Genomic DNA, 20,229 nt, shown 5'->3' on the forward strand with positions numbered 1-20,229 from the left:
ATTAACAACTCAGGAAACAACAGATGCTGGCGAGGATGTGGAGAAATGGGAACCCTCTTGCACTGCTGGTGGGAATGCCAAGCGGTGCAGCCACTCTGGAAAATAATGTGGAGGTTCCTCAAAACATTAAAAATAGAACAACCCTACAACCCAGCAATAGCGCTACTAGGAATTTATCCAAAGGATACAGGAGTGCTGATTCATAGGGTTACATGGACCCCAATGTTTACAACAGAGCTTTCAACATACCCAAATCATGGAAAGAGCTTAAAGAGCTTAAATGTCTACCAGCTGATGAATGGATTAGAGGAATATATATATATATATATATATATATATATATATATATATTCACTCGTGTGGAACTTGAGAAACTTAACAGAAGACCATTGGGGAAGGGAAGGGGAAAAAGTAGTTACAAACAAAGAGTGAGGGAGGCAAACCATTAGAGACTCTTAAATACAGAGATCAAATGGAGGGTTGATGGGAGGGGGCTGGGGAAAGGGGAAAATGGGTGATGGGCATTGAGGAGGGCAACTGTTGGCATGAGCACTGGGTATTGTATGTAAGCAATCAACGATGGGAATCTACCCCCAAAACCAAGAGCACACGGTACACACTGTATGTTAGCCAATTTGACAACAAATTACATTAAGAAAAAAAAAAAGATATTGTTTGTGATGAAGACACACTGGAGGTGACCACAAGGTCCACTCGGAGAGGACCTCTTCCATCACCACACAGCAGGGAAGAAGGCTCAGCGTCCCTGAGCTTGCTGACCTGGAAAATTACCCACGATCTTAAGTGAAAAAACAATACAGATAAAGCATAATTCCATTTGGTTGTATTTTTAACCATACACAACAAAACTGTACGTTTTCATAAGCACACATATACGTGTATTCAAGAAGGCTGACGAGGATGTATGCATCAAATGCTACGGTTACTTCTAGGAGGAAAGGTTTGTGAGGTGAGGGGGCTTTGGATTTCTCGGAACTGTTCCTATGAATACTTCCTAATTTATGTTTAAAGGCTGAACAACTCTGTAAAAATACACAACAAATCACCGAAATGTACCTTTGGAGTTAGTGGATTTTGTAGTATGTAAAATATATCTCAAGAAAACTATCAAAATAACTTAGGAGCATCTGGGTGGCTCAGTCACTTAAGCGTCTGACTCTTGGTTACAGCTCAGGTCATGATCCCGGGGCACATGGATTGAGTCCCATGCTGGGGGATTCTCTCTCTCGCTCTCTCTCTGCCTCTGCCCACTGACATCCTCTCCTTTTCAAAAATAAATAATGAAAAACAGAATTAAAAGAGAGGATGATGATGTAGATGATGAAGAAAAAGGTGTTAAGGCAATGAAAGACCAAGAAAGACCAAGAAAATGTCACAGACCAGAGACTAAGACAACATTTACATGCAAAGTGGTATGGAAAGACATTTCATGGAAAAACTGGGGGAATATGAAGAAAGTCTACAATTGTATTCATAGGACTGTGCCAATGTTAATTCCTTACTTTTGATACCTGTACTCTGGTTATAAAAAACGTTATCGTTACAGGAAGCTGGATAAGAACTCTACACTATCTTTGCAACTCTTCCGTAAATGTAAAATTACTAGAAAAAAAAAATCAGCAGCAGCAAATACACTTGGCCCAGATATAAAGACACCTCCACAGGCTCACTGCCAAGGCCACAGTGGCCCACCCCAGAAAAACCTGTTTGTTTTTTTCTCGTGTAATCCTTTATTCATATGCATTGGAAGCTGTCATTTCTCAAATCCTTCCCCAGTTTTACCCAAGCTTTCCCCCCAAAGGCACAGCGGACTGACACAGTACCTGTTCCCCAGCAAGGCAATGGCACAGAGGTCACCCTTCTGTACTTGAGGCAGACCAGCAGGGGGCACCACGAGTCCTGGCAGCATCAAATCTGCAGCAAACAAAACAAAAGCATCACAACCTGTATTCTGCCTCTAAACAATTCCAAGTTCTACTTCATCATTTATTCATTCACTCAACCTACAAACCTTTATCAGGTATCAGCAAGGTTATTCATAATGAAAATTAAAAGATGGCAACCCGAGTATCACACCATTTCCCTAGGGGGGCTAGTGGTCCAACTGAAGCACCAAGGCCAGTTCCATGACCTATCTTATTCTGGTTTCCTAAATTTAGCTTACTGACTCAAAGGACAGCATATGGCAGTTCACAAACTGTTTTCTCATTGAAGTACAAAGTACAAAGCTGATTGAAGCCTTTCAACAGCGTCGTAGAGGCCCAGGGACCTCACAGAAGCAGTCAAGAGAGAGATGAAACGCAAACGGGGGAAAAATTCCATTTTTCAACCATATGAACCCAGGAAGTGGGTACATTTATTGGAGTAGTCGGTCCTTCCTAAGCGGGTTTCAGTAGATAGCCAGAATATAGGGAAATCTTCTTACCTGCTCCCCCCATCAGTTTTTCAAGCACCGGAGGCCACGTCGTGAAAGCTGGGAGAAGGTCAGGATAGGACCACAAGGCATGCACTGCCCAAAAAGAGACACAGATTTATTGCCAAAAAGTCAATCCCCTGGGGCACTGGCAAAGCCAAACGCGAAGGCCACTTTAATTCAGGGACAGTAAAGGAACTCAGCTCAAAGCTAGAGAAGAGGCTGTGAGGCCCAAAGAGGGTTCATTCTGGTTTGTTTTGTTTTTAATTTAAACTTATTTATTTAAATTCATGTTAGTTAACATACACCGTAGCGCTGGTTTCAAGGGGTTTCATTCTGAGGCAGATTCTTAAAAACCTGGATGTCACCTGAGACTGGGAGGCCCCATCATTCCACCTGATTGTAGCTGCAGAAATGCGCACAGCAGGTAAAAGCGGGGACAAAGACCCAAGGAGGATTCCATTTGTGACCTCAGAAACAAGTAGACTAAGAACAGGGCACCAGCCTGTAAACAATTTGGAAATTTCCGCATGTTTATTATTTGTATTCCCTCTGTTTTCATAGTGATTAGTGGTAAAAACCCTTAGATCAAAAAGCGCCCGTGTCCGTACAGCAGCAAAGTGGGGTGGGGGCAGCAGCGGCCCAAGGAGACCGCCCTACGCTGCTGTAGCCCAGCTTAGGGCAAGAAAAGCCCCAAGTGACAAAGCAGGTGTCAGCAGCTAGAGACAAAAGGACCCTAGATGTCTGAGATCTGTCACAAGGAGAGAAACCAAAGGATCCTGAGAGCCAGACAGAGCTGAAGGAAGAATCCCTGGGGGGTATCTCGATGGGAGTACATCACTAAGACAGCTGGGTACGTGGTTTCATTAACCCAGCTTCTTTCCCATCACAGGATCTTTTCAGTCTCTAAAGAAAATCCTGCTAGTCATCCTTTTAAGGCATATTTCTCACATGTTCTGAAATGCCACCCTTTTCGAGACCCCTGCTCCATCCCTAGTTAACCCACTAGGAACTACTATTCCTTCATCTCAGAATATCTCTTGGCAACCACGCTCTTTCTGTATTGGCCCTTTCATTCTCCCTCCTACGGCAGTAAGTTTCGACCTTGAAAGACCCAATTCTAGGGACACTGGGCCCGAAACGATTCTTACGGATGGTACTGGGAGATTTGGCACTTACTGTTTTGAGTAAGACAGGTGAATGAAAGAAATAAGGAGAAACGGATGCCAGGCAAGGATTACAGTAATGGCCATCCTGTTGCCATACCTGTCGGATACAGATTTTTCTCCACTTCGAACAGGATGGGGTTACCACCGCTCACGTACACGGTCACTGCATCCCCTCTGTGAGCATACAGTTTCACAATGTTGAGCTCCTCCTTTCCAGGTACCAACACAGAGACCTGATCTGTTCCTAGAGTGGGGAAAGCAGCCATCACATCAGCCCGAAGCTTTCTCCTGCAGAAAGCAAACCAATGAGTGGTATGAATCGTGCCTGGATGCATTTTGAGAAATGCAAAGGATTCGGGAGGACTTACTATCAAATCAAAGGGCCAAGGAAAAACTGCTTTATGATGCCCTACTCTCGTACACTCTTCCAAAACATCCTATTCTCTTTCACATCCCATGTCTCCTCTATTGTCACATATTCTTGGGGGCAAGACTTTCCATTTTACGAAGAAAGAGGGAAACTGCAGTAACCAAGTTAGCCTGACTGGAAATTCAGCCCTGCCTTCCTGCCTCTATGCCTAGCCCTCGCACCCACTCCCTTCTCTATATGCTTGGCAAACCTGTCCCGATGCTTAAAAAGCTATACCAGGGCACCAAGAGTGACAACTATAGAACACGGGGTCCAAAATTCGCAACGTGCTATCTGCGTTTGCGACACTGTCTGAACAGATACAGGTCTCCTCAAAACATGTCCCGTAATTCTCCCTCACCTCTCCCTCCCTCCATCTGTCTGTCTCTCCTGCCAGAAGTAATCACTAGACACTGTTCCTCCCATCGTTGTAGTTCCCGGTTCCCCATCTGATTTCTCCTCAGGGACTTAAGCTCTTAGGAGAGTGGCACCCTGTCTGTCTGTCTTTCTTCCTTCCTTCTTTCCTCTCTTTTTTGGCGCCCTCCGCAATACCTTCTATAGATCGCAGTCAGTAAGCGCCGATCGAAGTACGTTTTCCTTTAAACGAACGACAATATCCAAAAGATAGCCTGGGAGATAAATCAGGCCTCCTCTCCCTCTTCACCCTCAAAACATGTCTATCCCAGCCTGGTCCCCTGGGGTCCCTTCCCCCGCTGGACCCCTCGGCCTCCACCCCGGGTCGGCTGAGCTAGTCCAAAAGGGCTGTGGGCCAGCCGGGATGGAGAAATGGCTGGGTGTCCTGGTGGGCGGAACAGGGCCCTTCTCTCCCTCACCTGTCCGACCCCTTGATGGCCGTGTTGGACTTGACCCGAAAGGCCTTGGCAAACATGTCTGCTGGAGTGGCCTGGGGAAGAGAAGGAGAGCACAGACGCCAGGGGCCGTCAGGAACGCGACAACGCGGCACCGTCCCGACCCGCAGCCCTGGGGGCAGCCATGCTGGGGCCCGGCCGGGAAAGAGGCCCGGCTGGAAACCCGGGCCGCGCAGCTTCGCGGCTTTGGCCGCTGCCGAGACCGCGGCCGCCCCTACTGACAGGACCCGGAACTGAAGCAGGGAGGGCGGGGCCCGGGGAAGGCGGGGCGGATTCCCGCTCCGGCCCTGCGCCTGCGCGACTGGCTGGCTCCTGCACGCCTGCAGGGGTCCCGCGGTGGCTAAGGTGTCTCTGTCTATTGCCGCTCAGTAGGCGTTAGGGCGTCTTGACTTCCCTTCAGTTTAATTCAGCCCCACAGAAGTACGTGACCGTTGTGTTTTATTCGTTTCGTAGCCCTCTCGAATGGTTTTCTTAAGGGCTTTGTTTGTCTTTGCATTTAATTGCATGCTAGGAAGTCTCCGAATTTTCTCTTTTGTTTTAAATTTACATGGGGTGATAGCAATACGGGGAATCCGCCCTCGTCCAAGGTTTGCGCCTCCTGTTATGAGTAAAAACACTACAAACAATCTTCCAATCTGTTTTAAAATAGTTTTGACCACCTGCAGGTAACTTTTGCAAAGCGTTATTGCATTTTGGGTCAGGTGTTATATGGGGAGGGGAGGGTTTTCCAAAACTAAATTATTCACGTTGTTTAATAGAAAAAAAAAAAATCTGTGAGCCAGATTAGGGTCAGGTTATGGCTTGGCTTCTCCCTAGCAATGTGATCCTGAGCCAACGACTTATTCTTTCTAAAACCCTTGAATTCTCTGAAAGATGTGCATGGAGTACCTACGTCATAGGGTTTCCATGAGAAACGATTGAAGTAATGAGTGTGATGTGCTACACAGTGTTTTGCGAATTTCCAGTCATATCTTTCAAAATTCTGACAGGTGTGAAGTTTTGGGTTTCCCTGAAAGGGACTGCTGTGTGCCCTGGAGGCATGGATTTAAAGACCTGGGGTCTTGGCTCCTACTAGGTTAATTTTTGCGCATGGGAACGGTTAAGGGCAGAGTGTCCATCCACCAGGAAATAAATACTAATTGCTCGTTCGCTGACACAGTTACACAAAGGAGGATTTCACACTGCGCGTCCAAAGATTAGGTCTCCCAGTGTCTGCCCGCCACCAGGATTCTTACAAGGGCCCCTAACGTGGCCTGGGGCCAGGCGCAACTTGGGCTCCTCCTACCCTTCTGACCTAGGAGGCCTTTTTTCTCAAGCACCCCAGCGACAAGGCCAAGGTCAGAGGAGCCCAGAGGAGGGCAGTGCCAGACAGCCTTTTCCCTTCTGGCTCCCAACGCAGCCACATGTGGGGACGCTTGATCCAGACTGTGCTGTTGACCAGTGTCTACCGCAGCACAGCTCCTGAGGCAGCCTCTGTGCAGGGAGCTGAGGAAGGCTAGTCAAGAGAAGATTAGAATAATAAATACGACAACAGCAAGGTACAGATAAATGTGTAAAATCACCTCCCTTCTATATATTGAAAAAAGGAGATTAATAAACACTGGGAGGATGACAGAAACTAATAAAAATATAACTTTATTAAATGAGGAACAGATAAATGATGGAAAAAGCTTACTCTTCACAGAGCCTTGTCATGTGACTTTGACTTTTTTTGTTTTTTAATTTTTTTTTTCAACGTTTTTTAATTTATTTTTGGGACAGAGAGAGACAGAACATGAACGGGGGAGGGGCAGAGAGAGAGGGAGACACAGAATCGGAAACAGGCTCCAGGCTCCGAGCCATCAGCCCAGAGTCCGACGCGGGGCTCGAACTCACGGACCGCGAGATGGTGACCTGGCTGAAGTCGGACGCTTAACCGACTGCGCCACCCAGGCACCCCGTGACTTTGACTTTTGAAACATGTAGCTGTTTTTCATATCTAAAAAGTTTAGCTTAATAGAGGAAGAAGCATGATTTAAAATTAAAATATGAATGCAAATAAATGTAAAACTGTATTAAGTTGGGAAGTGAACCAGAAGGTTCAGAAACCTTCAGGATTATTTGAAGTCATTTTGGAAGAGAGTACTTACATTCAGAGTTGAACATCCCGGGACAAAATCAATGCCAAGACATTGTAACCTTCATTCAGTAGGTTACCTGGTAGTAGTAATGTTTGCATTAAACTTTTTATATTATTTTTGCAAATATTGAAATATAAGAATATGTGAGTAAAGAGAAGAGACAGAAAATGTACTAGAAAGGTTTTAACCCTGTGTTATTAAACTTGAATTGTAAGATCCAATAGGAGCAAATGAATTTTAAATTTCACTTCTATTTCAGTCTTCTGACAAGCAAAAAGACATTTAAAGACGTTTCCACAGTGTTGAACATTTCTATTTCAGCATAATTCTCTTCACAGCATGGTACAATTCTTGGGTTCTAAACACTATTTCCCAGTAAAAGGAATCAGACCCCTTTGGAAAGGTGTATGCTTACAGGCGTTGGGCAGGGAAATACCCAGCGAGCCTGGAACATCATGTTGTCTTAAGAAATGCTCAAAGAATGATGGGGTATAACAAAGCAATCAGCAGCTAGTTTCAAGAGGCTCTCAACTAGCCAAATTTGGGATACTTTGAGTTTCAAAGACAATGCCTAGAATTAATTATGACAAATTGAATAAATAACAATTCAGGAATCCATGCTGATTATCTATCTATCTATCTATCTATTTATTTATTATTGTGTGAGAGAGAGGAGAGCTCGGTGGGGAGAGTGGGGCAAATGGAAAGAGAGAAAGAATCTTAAGCAGGCTCCCCACTCAGCGCACAGCCCAGAGCTCGAGCCCTGGGCTCGATCCCATGACCTGAGCCAAAATCCTGTTGGATGCTCCACTGACTGAGCCACCCAGGTGCCCCGGTGATACATTAAAAAATATACATATATATATATGGGGCGCCTGGGTGGCTCAGTCGGTTGAGCATCTGTCTTCAGCTCAGGTCATGATCTTCCCGCTCTGAGTTCACGTCCTGCGTTGGGCTGTGGGCTGACAGCTCAGAGCCTGGAGCCTGCTTCAGATTCTGTGTCTCCCCCTCTCTCTGCCCCAACCCACTCGTATTCTATTTCTGTCTCTCTCAAAAATAAACAAACATTAAAAAAAAATTTAAAAAATGTGTATATATGTAAAGCTATCAGAAGGTCACTATCATCAAGTTCTTATTCTAAAATATTCCTATTTAGTACCAAGGGCACAATAGTTGGCTTCTAAACACTATTTCCCAGTAAAAAGAATCACGGGTGTCTGGGTGGCTCAGTTGGTTAAGTGTCTGACCTCCACTCAGGTCACAATCCCGTGGTTCACGGGTTCAAGCCCTGCGTCTGGCTCCGTGCTGACAGCTCAGAGCCTGGAGCCTGTTTTAGATTCTGTGTCTCCCTCTCTCTCTGCCCCTCACCCACTCATGCCCTATCTCTCTCTCTCTCTCTCTCTCTCTCTCTCTCAAAAATAAATAAACATTAAAAAAAAGATTCAGACCTTTTTGGAAACATGTATGCTCTCAGGTATTGGGCAGGGAAGTATACAGCAAGCTTGGAACATCATGTTGTACTAAAGAGAAAAGAAATGCTCAAAGAATAATGGGGTACAACAAGGCAATAAGGAGCTCATTTCAAGAGGCTCTCACTAGCCAAATTTGGGATAATTTGAGCTTCAGAAATAATGACTATATTTAATTGTGACAGTTGAATAAATAAAAATTCATGAATTCATGCTGATACATTTATTATTTTTTTATTTTTTAATTAATTAATCAATTATTATTACTTTATTTTTTTGAGAGTGCAAACTCAATGGGTGGAAGAGGGGCAAAGGGAGAGAGAGCAAGAATCTTAAACAGGCTCCACACTCAGCACAGAGGCTGAGCTGGAGCCCAGGGCTCAATCCCATGACCCTGGGATCATGAACTGAGCCAAAATCTAGTCAGATGCTCAACCAACTGAGCTACCCAGGCTCCCCACTGATACAACTTTTAAAAAAAGAAAAAGAAAAAGAAAGAATATCTCTAAAGCCATCAGAAGGTGGCTTTATCAAGTCCTTACTCCAAAAATTGGAAATTAAAGAGCAAATATAAAGATTTACCAAATCTTTTTAGGTAAAAGTATTAAGGAGTTGGCAAATCAGCACTCATCTTTACATGGGAATGGCAATAAATGCAGAAAAATATTAGAATTAATCTTAAAATTTACTATTTCGCAGCCAAAAATGAAAATAATTGGTTATAGGCCATATTGGTTACAAGGCAAGTGTCGTACATACATTCCACAGGCTTTGGGTGAAAGGTTCTGGAGAAATAGTATATACACCAATATTGACAGCAAAGATAACTTGTGGATTGTAACAATATTCCTTTAAATGTGAGAAAACTGACTGTCATTTGTGATTCAGATTTAGATAAATCGGCTCCAGCAGAGACAGCCTGGTTTCTCATTCTGAGAATACCACTTGATTTGATGCAAATGAAGGAAGAAGCTATCACCTTAAGATACTTTTACCTTGGACGAGCACTGGGTGTTGTATGGAAACCAATTTGACAATAAATTTCATATATTAAAAAAAATACTTTTACCTTGCTTATATCTTTATTTTCATCCTAAAAATTTCATGTTTTTGTAGAAGTTAAAAATGTTTTCGGTCAACTGATTTTAACTGTTTATGTTGTTTGAAATGTATGAATTTAAAAATTGCATTTCAGACTCTTGTGGTTGAATGTGTTCAAAACTCTCTATACCAACAAAATCGTGGAGATGTCATTAGATTTGAACATCTTTACCAAAGAGGTCTTCATAGTTCTCAACATGTATTGCCTTACTTTATTTTAAAACAACATATTCTTGTGGTTCAAAGGTGATGTATATTAAAGACAGATACAATGGAGAATGCAGGTTAGTATTAAGAAGTTAAACAGCTACTCTTAACCCTAGTTTCTCTAAATTCTGCTGTCAATTTTTTATTGTGCTTCCTGACAATCTTTGTTTTATAAATATTTATTCAGTGTTCAAAGCACACTGTGCGTGTGTTTACACTTGACATCAGATTTTTTACTTTTCATGTCATGTTATCATAGTTATGTACCCAGTTCGATTCTAATCTCCCTTTATTCTTTCTTTAATTTTCATTGTGCTAGAGAGTTATCTTGTAGGAGATCATGTATTCCATTCTTTTTTTGGTATATCTTTCTTTTGATAGATAAGCAAAAGTAAGTAATAACTACTTACATCGTGTTAACATAGGTATGACGTAGTTAGGTTTTGAAGTGTTTTTGAAGTGAAACTATTTTGAAGATGGAAAAGCCTTTTCTCCCATTTCCTCCAAAACGGACGGTCTCAGGAAGCCTCAGAAGTTACCGAGGAAGATTTGAGAAAGGTAGGAGAAAGATGCATAGAAGTCGTCACTGAAGTGATTGAATCTCATTTCTTGTCATAGATATTTTTTTAATAGGACACAAAGCATTTTGGTTTGCCAAGTTTTAATGAAGTGCTTTTAAGAAGTGATTTATTCACTTCTCAGATTATAATTACATCATCCATGAAATATTTAACACAGATTCTGATATGAATATAAAGGAGTTTAACAATACCTGACAAAATAAGCATGAAAAATTTGAATAAATGTACATGTTTTAATTTTAGGACTGCATCTTAACCATTGCTTTTTACACAAACAGGATAGGTCAGTTTCCCGTCCCAACAGGTTGCTCGGAATGTTTGTTGTGATGTCTGTCTACGATATCCAGAATTACATTGAAATTGAACAGTTTCCCTTGTTTGGAAATATCTCTTTTTCTTAGAAGACCATCCTAATTGTATGTTATGTTTTCTCATGGTTTCTTCTGATACTATACAAACATCTGAAGATTTAAAAAAAATGAACATAAGCATTAAGTAGTAAACAAATATTTTCCACAGAATTTCAGACTTTCAAAGTAGAATCGTCTGCACTGGTCCAGGGCTTTGTTCTCAAAACCTTTTCCGACCAGTTCATTGACAATCCATCACATAGATGTAAACCATTTTAAATGATTAACGATGTAAAAATGAGGTACTGTGTTTAAGGTGTGCTAATTAAATGTTCTAATGAAAGATGCAGCATGTCAATAACAATAGGAAGAGCTTTCATTAAAGAATATTTTGGTGCTGTGGTTGCTTGACTAAGACCTTTTTTCTAACTTTATTTCTTCACATATTAATATTTGGTAGTCAAACATTTGATAGAATGATTGTGGTTAATCCATGAATATTCTGTTAATAAAGCAAAACACCTTTCTCATTATAGTGATTTTCCCAGGATCCAGGTGAATATTAAGATATTTACCCAAGCACTTTGGCGGTTCTGACCACTGTCCATATCTGCATGTGATGACCTTGTTTCCCTCAAGCACATACAAGGACTGGCACTGGTACTCAACAGATGACCCTGGAGCATATTCTGATGTTGGGAATGTGGTCATGTCTCCATTGTCAATAGCCGGAGGGGGCCCACATTTTTCTTTAGGGTCTAAAAAAGAATATTATTTGATTTATTGAACATCCAAAGAAAAACAGGGTAAAGTAAAGCAAATAAAAATATAGCACAATATACAACATCAAGACTGGTGATTTCTGCTGACAGAAATGATTCGTTGGAGAAATTCTAATCACTGAAACTGAGAAGAACACTTTTAAGCACTTCCTTTTGTCCCACATGAAAGCACACACAAAGCATTAACAAATTGTCTGCTTTGTAGTATTCTGGTATTAAAAAACATTTTCCCTAGTGAATAAATGCCAGACAGATGGAGAGCTAATATACACAAAGAAATTTTCTCATTAGTTACAACATATTGTAGTGTCTATTGGATCTCAAGTCACTGTGTATTGACTTTCATTGTTATTACAAAAGAAACATCAGCTTTAATTAAGTCAAAGAATTACAAATTTGTATAATGTGAAAGGGAATTGTTGGCCTCCTATTCTGGACAAGGTGAGGTAGAAACATTTCTGCTAATCCCTTTGCTAAGTAAAACTAAAAACCCTGAACGTATCATAAAAAACAATAAAAGGGATTATGGAAGATGCGGAGTAGATATCGATCTCATCAGAGACCTTGGGATTCAAGGAATTACACTGTAGTTAGTGAGTTTGGGTTTTCATTGTCTCTTCTATGGATCCTGGACTGAGCACTGAAGAAGACTGGAACCCAGAAACAATATCAAGTTCATGGAAAAAAAAAAATTCCAAGAATTGCCTGCTCTCTTTAGCCAAAGGCCCAGGAAAGGAGTATTCTAACAAGACAGAAGTATTTTTTACAGTATTCGAATAACTCCGAAAAAACATCATCAAGAAACCATGACCATTCCTCTCCACGTGTTGCTCAGAGATCAACAGTGATCAACACAGGCCAAGTGAGGTGCCCAGACTTCTATCCACACTCAGCAAACAAGACGCCTCTCCACTTTCCATGGTGTCAGTGGAGGCCAAGTGGGAAGTCTGGACTTGCACTCTGGCAGTTTTGGAGGCCTGATAAATAAGGGATGTCAATAAAATCCGGAGCCTTAAAGCATCATATCCAAAATGTCTAGAATACAACTGAAAATCATTCATTATAGGGGTGCCTGGGTGGCTCAGTGGGTTGAGCATCCAACTCTTGATTTGCGCACAGGTCACGATCTCACGGTTCGTGAGTTTGAGCCCTGTGTTGGGCTCTGTGCTGGCAGAGAGGAGCCTGCTTGGGATTCTCTCTCCCTCTCTCTGCCCCTCCCCTGCTCACACACTGGAATGAGTGCTCACTTTCCTAAAATAAATACACCTTTAAAAAAAGAGAGAAAAACATCACTCATTATGCCAAAGACCAGGAAAACCCCAAAAGAGAAAAGATAATCAACACATGGCAACACTGAGATGACACAGATAATGGAATTATTTAGTGATGGTTTTTCAAAATCCAATGGGAATTATAACACAGAAAAAGAGAATAATGTATTTTTAAAAATCCTCACTGGATGGGCTCTATCATGGATTACACATGACAGAAGGATAAATAAACTCGAATATAGAATACAGACTACTCACTTTGAAAACAAACAAAAGTGGACAGGGCTTCAGGGACCAGTAAGAGTATAGCAAAAGACTGGACAACCAGAAAGGGAAAAGAAAGGGGTTAGAGATGAAAACAAACAAACAAACAAACAAACAAATAAAAAACCCTCAAACAATAATGGCTGAAAATCTCCCATGTTGGGCACAAGGCATAAACATTCATACTGAAAAAGCCAAACAGGATAATCCTAAAGAAATTCAAGCCAAGATACATCATAATCAAACTGAGGGAAACTAAAGAAAAGGAAAAATCTCAAAAGCAGCTACACAGAAATTAGGCAAACCTCTAAGGGAAAAAGGGTTCAAGTGTCCGTGGGGTTCTCATCTGTGTCCATGGATCCAGAGAGCAGTGACAACGTTTCTCAAGTGCTAGAAGAAAAGAAACTGTCATCTCTGAATGCCACATCCAGTGACGCCATCCTTAGGATACAAGGGAGAAATAAAGACGTTCTGAGACAATGGAAAAGGGGGGAAATATCTCCAGCAGATCTACCTTTAAAGAATTGCTAAAGGAATTCTTCAAATAGCACCGAAAAGATAACAGAAGGAGGACTGAGACTTCATGCAGGAAGAAAGAACAAGGCGACTGAGAAAAATAAGGGTAAATATAATAGACTCTTTTTCCTAAGGAGTTTGTTATATTGGATGTTTGGGCAACATTGTATCATTTCCTATAGTGCTCAACATATGTAGAAGAAACACTTAACATTTATCCCCCCCCCCCCCCCCCACCAAAAGGTATTTATGTTTAAAATGCGGGAGGGTAAGAGGTGCCTGAGGGTTTTAGTCACTTAAGCACCTGACTCTTGATCTCAGCTCAAGTCTTGATCTCAGGGTGGTGAGTTCAAGCCCCGCAATGGGTTCCACGCTGGCTGTGCAGCCTACTTAAAAAAAAAAAAAAAAAAAGTAAAATAAAATAAAATGTGGGGAGGATAAATGGACCTAAATGGAAGTAAGGTTTCCACATTTCACTTGAAGTGGTAAAATGTCAATTCCGGGAGGAGTGATAAGCTATCTATGTACATCTTAATATTAGGGCAACCACTAATGAAACTATACAATGAGATATGCCCCCAAACAATATAGAGGTGTCAAAATAATATTATTTTAAGATGTTTCAAAAATCTACAGTGATGAGAAGAAAGGAAACGGAAGTGAGAAACAGGAAACACAAAACAAACAGTAAAATGCCTGACACAGCCCCTAATCTATCAAAAACTACTTTAAGTGTAAGTGGTTTAAATACTTCAGTGAAAACACTGAAATGGCAGAGTGCACACGTAAACAAGAACCGACCGTCTGGCGTCTAAAGAAACTCGCTTTAAACGTGAAAACATAGGTGGGATCAAAGTAAAAGACTGGAAAATATATATGCCAGGCGAAAGTGGATTTGAAAACAAGTGGCTATAATATCGCCTTTGTTGGCTCCCTTCTTTCGTAAACTCTAAATGCTGGAGTGTCCTATGATCGAGTTCTCAGACTTTTTCTTCAGTATACACTAATTCCTGGGTTGAGCTCAACTAGTAACCTTCCTTTAAATATAATCCACACGCTGAAGAAGCCCAAATTTGTATCAAATTCTGGGATCACGCCCCAGCTGCGGATTCCATGTCTCCAAGTGGAATTTCATAGAGCTGTCAAATGTCCTCAATGTATCTTTAATACATTTATTCCTCAGGAAATAACCGAGTGTCTTAATGCTTAACACAGAGAGAATTTTCCATGATTCCAGCTGTCCTAATCTGGTCAAATCTTTCATAAAATAAATACATCCACAAAAAGTCCACTGAAAGAAAAAACTGGATTTTAAGCAACACCACTTTATTTGCGATTAAAAAATGAACCAAAATAACTACTTCATTATATATTTATATTAACATATTTAGTCCCTGAAATTATCTCTTAATATTTAACGAGAATATTTTAAGGGAAATAAAACACTTTACCTACGCACTGAGGTGGTTGTGTCCAGTTCCCATTTGAACATGTCACTTCTCTGCCCCCAACCAGGTAAAAAGGTATGATGCATTCATAACGTGCCCTCTGACCAGGTAGATACTTAGACATCTCATCCAGTATAATAGCATTTTTCACTCTGGGTGGATTCCCACAGGAAATATCTGAATAGAAAGAAAAAAAGTCGCATCTCTAACATAACGGTCATTTTGAATAGCAAATCAACGCACGGGATTCCAAATAGATCTCTAAGAGGATTTTAAATCAACAGTTAATCTGTCATGAAAGGCTGCTAATTTTAAGAAATTTACATATAAGATTGAAGAAAAGGAGATAAAGCAATATCTTTTATTTTATAAGACTTGGCAAAATAACAGAAAAATAAATGTATAATTGACAAAAACAGCCTTCAATGATTCTTTCTTGCAAACGCTTAAGGACATTTCAATGCATAATGTATAATTCACCAGTGAGATTCAGGTGGACATAAATGTAACAGGCTATAGGTATGGTTCCTAGACTGGAGTATACACTGAATCCCTTGGGAATTGTTAAGACACTTTCAGGGTTGCAGCCCCAGAGTTTTTGCCACCACAGGTCTGAGCAAGCCTGTGAATTCACATTTGCGTTTCTAACCATTTCCCAGAAGATGCTGATTCTGTTCTTCCAGAGACCACAGTTTGAAAACCACTGGGCTTTCAGATTGACCACTGAGTACACAATTATACCCCTTTATGTTAAAACATAAACTTCTTCGACCTGGCCTCAAAGAATAATCCATGTCCATTTCATAAGTGCTCTTAGAAGGAATTGCATATTATATTAGTGAAGACATTTTGACAAATAGGTTTCAAAATTTCATTGAAGTACCTCTGCACATTGGCTTTCCTATCCATTGGCTGTTAATACACTGGATAGTATTTGGTCCATCCAAAAGGTAATTATTTGGACATTTATAAGTCACTTTTTCTCCTGACCTATAGAACGTCTTCTTCTGGCCTATGGGTGTGGCATTACCGAAGTCGGGTAAGCTAAAACAATCCGTGTCTGAAAGAAAAAGAATATGTACTTGTTCAGTAAATATTTTAAAATACATAATGGCTAATAACTATAATGTAGAATAATAGGTACACATCGAACCAATGAATACCTTGCAAAATTTTTCTTATACCTTGAAAAAATATGTTAGAAGTCTTCCTTATATTATATTGAATAGTCCTAGGTTTATCAAAGTATAACATGGGGATGATGACATCGTAAGTCTGAAGAGATATGGATACATGTAATGCTTGAGATCACACTTCTTACATTCAAATTCTTTCTTGCCCATACAAGCCATCTACCTTATGTATTTGTATTTTCACCTCTATCAAAATCTGTTACCCTTATTCATGTCAAATATCTCAGAAAACTATACGTACAAGGAGATAACTGACAAACTAACAGTAAATTGAATAATGATGGGATTGATGAGCAGGGACCAGCTGTGACACAGGAACAGAGATGAGAAGTCTGAGGATGTGTATCACAGGAGGTCTAATGTGCACACACGGTGACATGAAAGTGAAATAATTTGGCTCATGCTGTCACACTTTTATTATTACTACGGCTATTAATTCTCTACTAGAATCCACAGCTTCCCAGAGATACCTTGTTAAATTATGGAATTACTGCCTAGTTTCATATTTGTACCATTTATGCTCTGAATTAAGAATATTTATCAATCGTAGAGTAAAATTAAATACACTATACTTTTGCATTCTGGTGCATGGGACCATTTTCCTCCTATACATCTTATGAATGCAGGTCCATTAATCTCAAAACCTTTGGTGCATTTGTATGTTACTTCTTCCCCATATTGGTAACTGTCTGATACGTGAGATAGAATACCATGTGGAATCAAGTGTGGTGGCTCACAAGAAAGTCCTAAAAAAAGAAAGAGACAAAGAAAGAATGACTCCATGTTTTACTAAAACTGAAACTTAATTTTATGCATTGGTTGACAAATTTGGCAGTTTATTTGAAAAAAATAACACAGGATCTGCAATTATATCACGGAGATGGTGTGCAAATGCTTCCCAAAACCATCATTCTGATGTATCCAGTTGACAACCTGAGTAGGACTTTGAAACTAAACATGTCAGTACATTATCAGCCATAGCGACTTCTTTCTAGATTGGTTTCCTGAGGCAAGGGAAACAAAAGCAAAAATAAAGTATTGGGATTACATCAAAATAAAACACTCGTGTACAGTGAAGGGAACAATCAACAAAATTAAAGACAAGCTACAGAAAGGGAGAAGATATTTGTGAATGATGTACCTGATAAAGCGTTAGTAACCAAAATATATAAAGACCTTATAAAACTCAACACCCCCAAACCGTAACCCAGTTAAAAATGGGCAGAAGGCAAGAACAGACATAGATCCAAAGAAGACATACAGACAGCCAACAGACACATAAAGAGATGCTCAACATCACTGATCATCAGGGAGATGCAATTCAAAACTACAATGGGATATCACCTCACACCTGTCAGATAGGCTAAAATCAACACACAAGAAACAACAGGTGTTGGCAAAGATGTGGAGAAAGGGAAACCCTCCTGCAGTGTTGGTGTGGGAATGCAAACTTGTGCAGCCACTCTGGAAAACAGGGTGAAGATTCCTCAAAAAGTTAAACGTAGAACTACCCTATGATCCAGCAATTGCACTACTAGATATTTACCCAAAGAATACAAAAATACTACTTCAAAGGGACTCATGTGCCTTGATGTTTATAGCAGCATTATTTCCAATAGCCGAGATACGGAAGCGGCCCAAGTGTCCACTGATAGATGAATGAGTAAAGAAGAGGGGGTACAAATACACAACAGAATATTACTCAGTCACAAAAGAAAGAAATCTTGCCATTTGCAATGACACAGACGGAGCTACAGAATATAATGCTAAGCGAAATGAGTCAGAGAAAGATAAATAACATATGATTTCGCTTATATGTGGCAGTTAAGAAACAAAACAAATGAGCAAAGGGGGGTGGTGGGGGGAAGAGGGAGAGGCAAACCAAGAAACAGACTCTTAATTATAGAGAACAATGTGACGGATACCAGAAGGGAGGTGGGTGGGAGGATGGGTTTAGCAGGTGATGGGGATTAAGGAGGGCACTTGTGATGAGCACCGAGTGTTGTATGGAAGTGTTGAATCACCATATCCTACAACTGAAACTAATATTACACTGCATGTTATCTACCTGGAATTTAAACTAAAACTTAAATAATAAAAATAAAAAAATAAAAATGTCAATATATTTATGAAAGACACTATCAGTGTTTCTCAAACTAATAGTGAATAATAAAAAGAAGAGCATTGAGAATTAATCATCTTATGTACCATGTGTTGTAAGAACTCCCATGACATTATAGGAAAAACAAAAGAAATTTATAAAAACTCATGGCAAAGCAATCAGTACAAGTTCCATATATAAATGGGTAGGAATATGAATAGGCGGTATGTATACGGACAGAGAGGTTTAGTTGTACTACACATCTAGTTGTCATTAAACAATTGCCAGAATTCAAAGTGAGTCTGTAATGAGTCAATGAAATTACCACAAAGAGGATAGATTTGATTGTGCAAAAATTGCTGTTAAGGTACATGAATATATAAATGATTTTAGATATTTAGCTATAAATGAGTTTGTATATTTAGAAATCTAAAGGATTCTTTCTCACGAATTTGACAATTGATTATGCTTAATGGATTATATCGAAAATAGAATTGTGGTTTGCATACTGTCCTCACCTACACACCGAGGTGGAGAACTCCATTTTCCCATGTGGCACGTTATCTCATCTTTTCCAGATATCCTGAAACCATCCTCGCAAATGTAATTTAATTTGGTGCCATGTACATAAACCTCAGGTTTCAATGTTTCGTCCATCTCTTCTGAAAATTGAGACGATTTAATGGTTCCATGTTCTATCTGAGGTGGTTGAGGACATGGGCTTTTTTCTGTATAAACAACAGAGATCAATGTTTAAATTGAAAAATGTAATCAAATACTAGGTGAGGTTTTAAAATAAGGATAGTCTGAAAAATTAAATTACTGAAAAACTAAAAAACATCTGAAATTTGCAAGCTTATGTCTCCATCAAATCTACAGTAGTATCTGCTTGTTCACTCTGCCCCCACATTCTTGTCCTGTTCATCACGAGTGAAATTTTCTATGGTATTTACACAGTAACCCAAAGTTTTTGTCTGTTTCTTTCATAGTGGAAGTGAAAGAATGCCGATTGATTTGTATACTTAGATTGCAATTTACTGTTTCAAGATAAAGTGAAATAGATAGACAGAAAGGTCCTTATCTTGTTCATTTACACAAAGCACAGGGGAGTATTAACCTCATTTGAAAGAATGTTACAAAGCAAGTTATGCATTACTGACCAACGCAGTGTGGTATTGACTGCCATCTTCCATCCTTGCACACGATTTCCTCTGCATCCTGAATTATATAATTGTCTTGACAGACAACAGATACTTTTTCTCCATCCTGATAATTTACCGTCGTTGCCATATTGTGAGCATTGGGAATCTGAGGTGGAGGTGGGCATGACTGCATTTGTACTTCTACAAATATGAAAATTAGATTTTGTGATGAAAATCACAAGTTAAAAATACTAAAGAGAAAGCCCAATAATAATGTATCATAAACGATCAAATAATAAGGTTATGCTTAAATATGTGATCCTCTTCAGCCTGTAGAGCGCTTTAATACATCACACGTGGTCTTAATGGTAGTATCTTCCTTTTATTCCTTCTGTGATAAATCGTGCATAATTTATGTAAAACTTCTTTTGATTATTTCTAACCATTACGATGTACTAACTGAATCATCCACTCAGTAACAGGCACTAAGTAAATACTGATATTAGGATCTTTTTACAGCTATCTATAATCAAATGTATTGTGATTGCATTAAAACCCTTATAAGATGTGGAATGGAAAATAATTAGCCACAAGAAGAATTACACGTAATCAATTATATGATACAGGTTCCTGGCCAAGACATGAATTAGATATGGTCACTAGTGATTAACAGTGTGTCGTTTGAAGTTCAAAACTCTCTGGAGATACTGTTGACTAGGTTGCCGACACTGTTTAGAGAAACACAGATGATGAAATGCACCCTGTTTAACGGATTAGACAGCCTGACTTTACTTCTATGACCA

At 40.0% G+C, this 20,229-nt stretch overlaps 1 protein-coding gene across 1 annotated transcript in view; it reads right to left on the reverse strand.

The window, feature by feature from the left end:
• Positions 1-10,422: 10,422 nt before the first annotated feature.
• Positions 10,423-20,229, reverse strand: part of CFH (complement factor H) — a 150,556-nt gene continuing 140,749 nt past the window's right edge. The window contains 7 exon segments of the mRNA XM_042975713.1: positions 10,423-10,820; positions 11,285-11,467; positions 14,994-15,167; positions 15,874-16,050; positions 16,756-16,929; positions 18,803-19,012; positions 19,445-19,627. Coding sequence (XP_042831647.1) covers positions 10,612-10,820; positions 11,285-11,467; positions 14,994-15,167; positions 15,874-16,050; positions 16,756-16,929; positions 18,803-19,012; positions 19,445-19,627 — 1,310 coding nt within the window. The 3' untranslated portion in view covers positions 10,423-10,611.

The sequence above is a fragment of the Panthera tigris genome, chromosome F3 (assembly GCF_018350195.1).
Source record: "Panthera tigris isolate Pti1 chromosome F3, P.tigris_Pti1_mat1.1, whole genome shotgun sequence".
Lineage (NCBI taxonomy): Eukaryota > Metazoa > Chordata > Mammalia > Carnivora > Felidae > Panthera > Panthera tigris.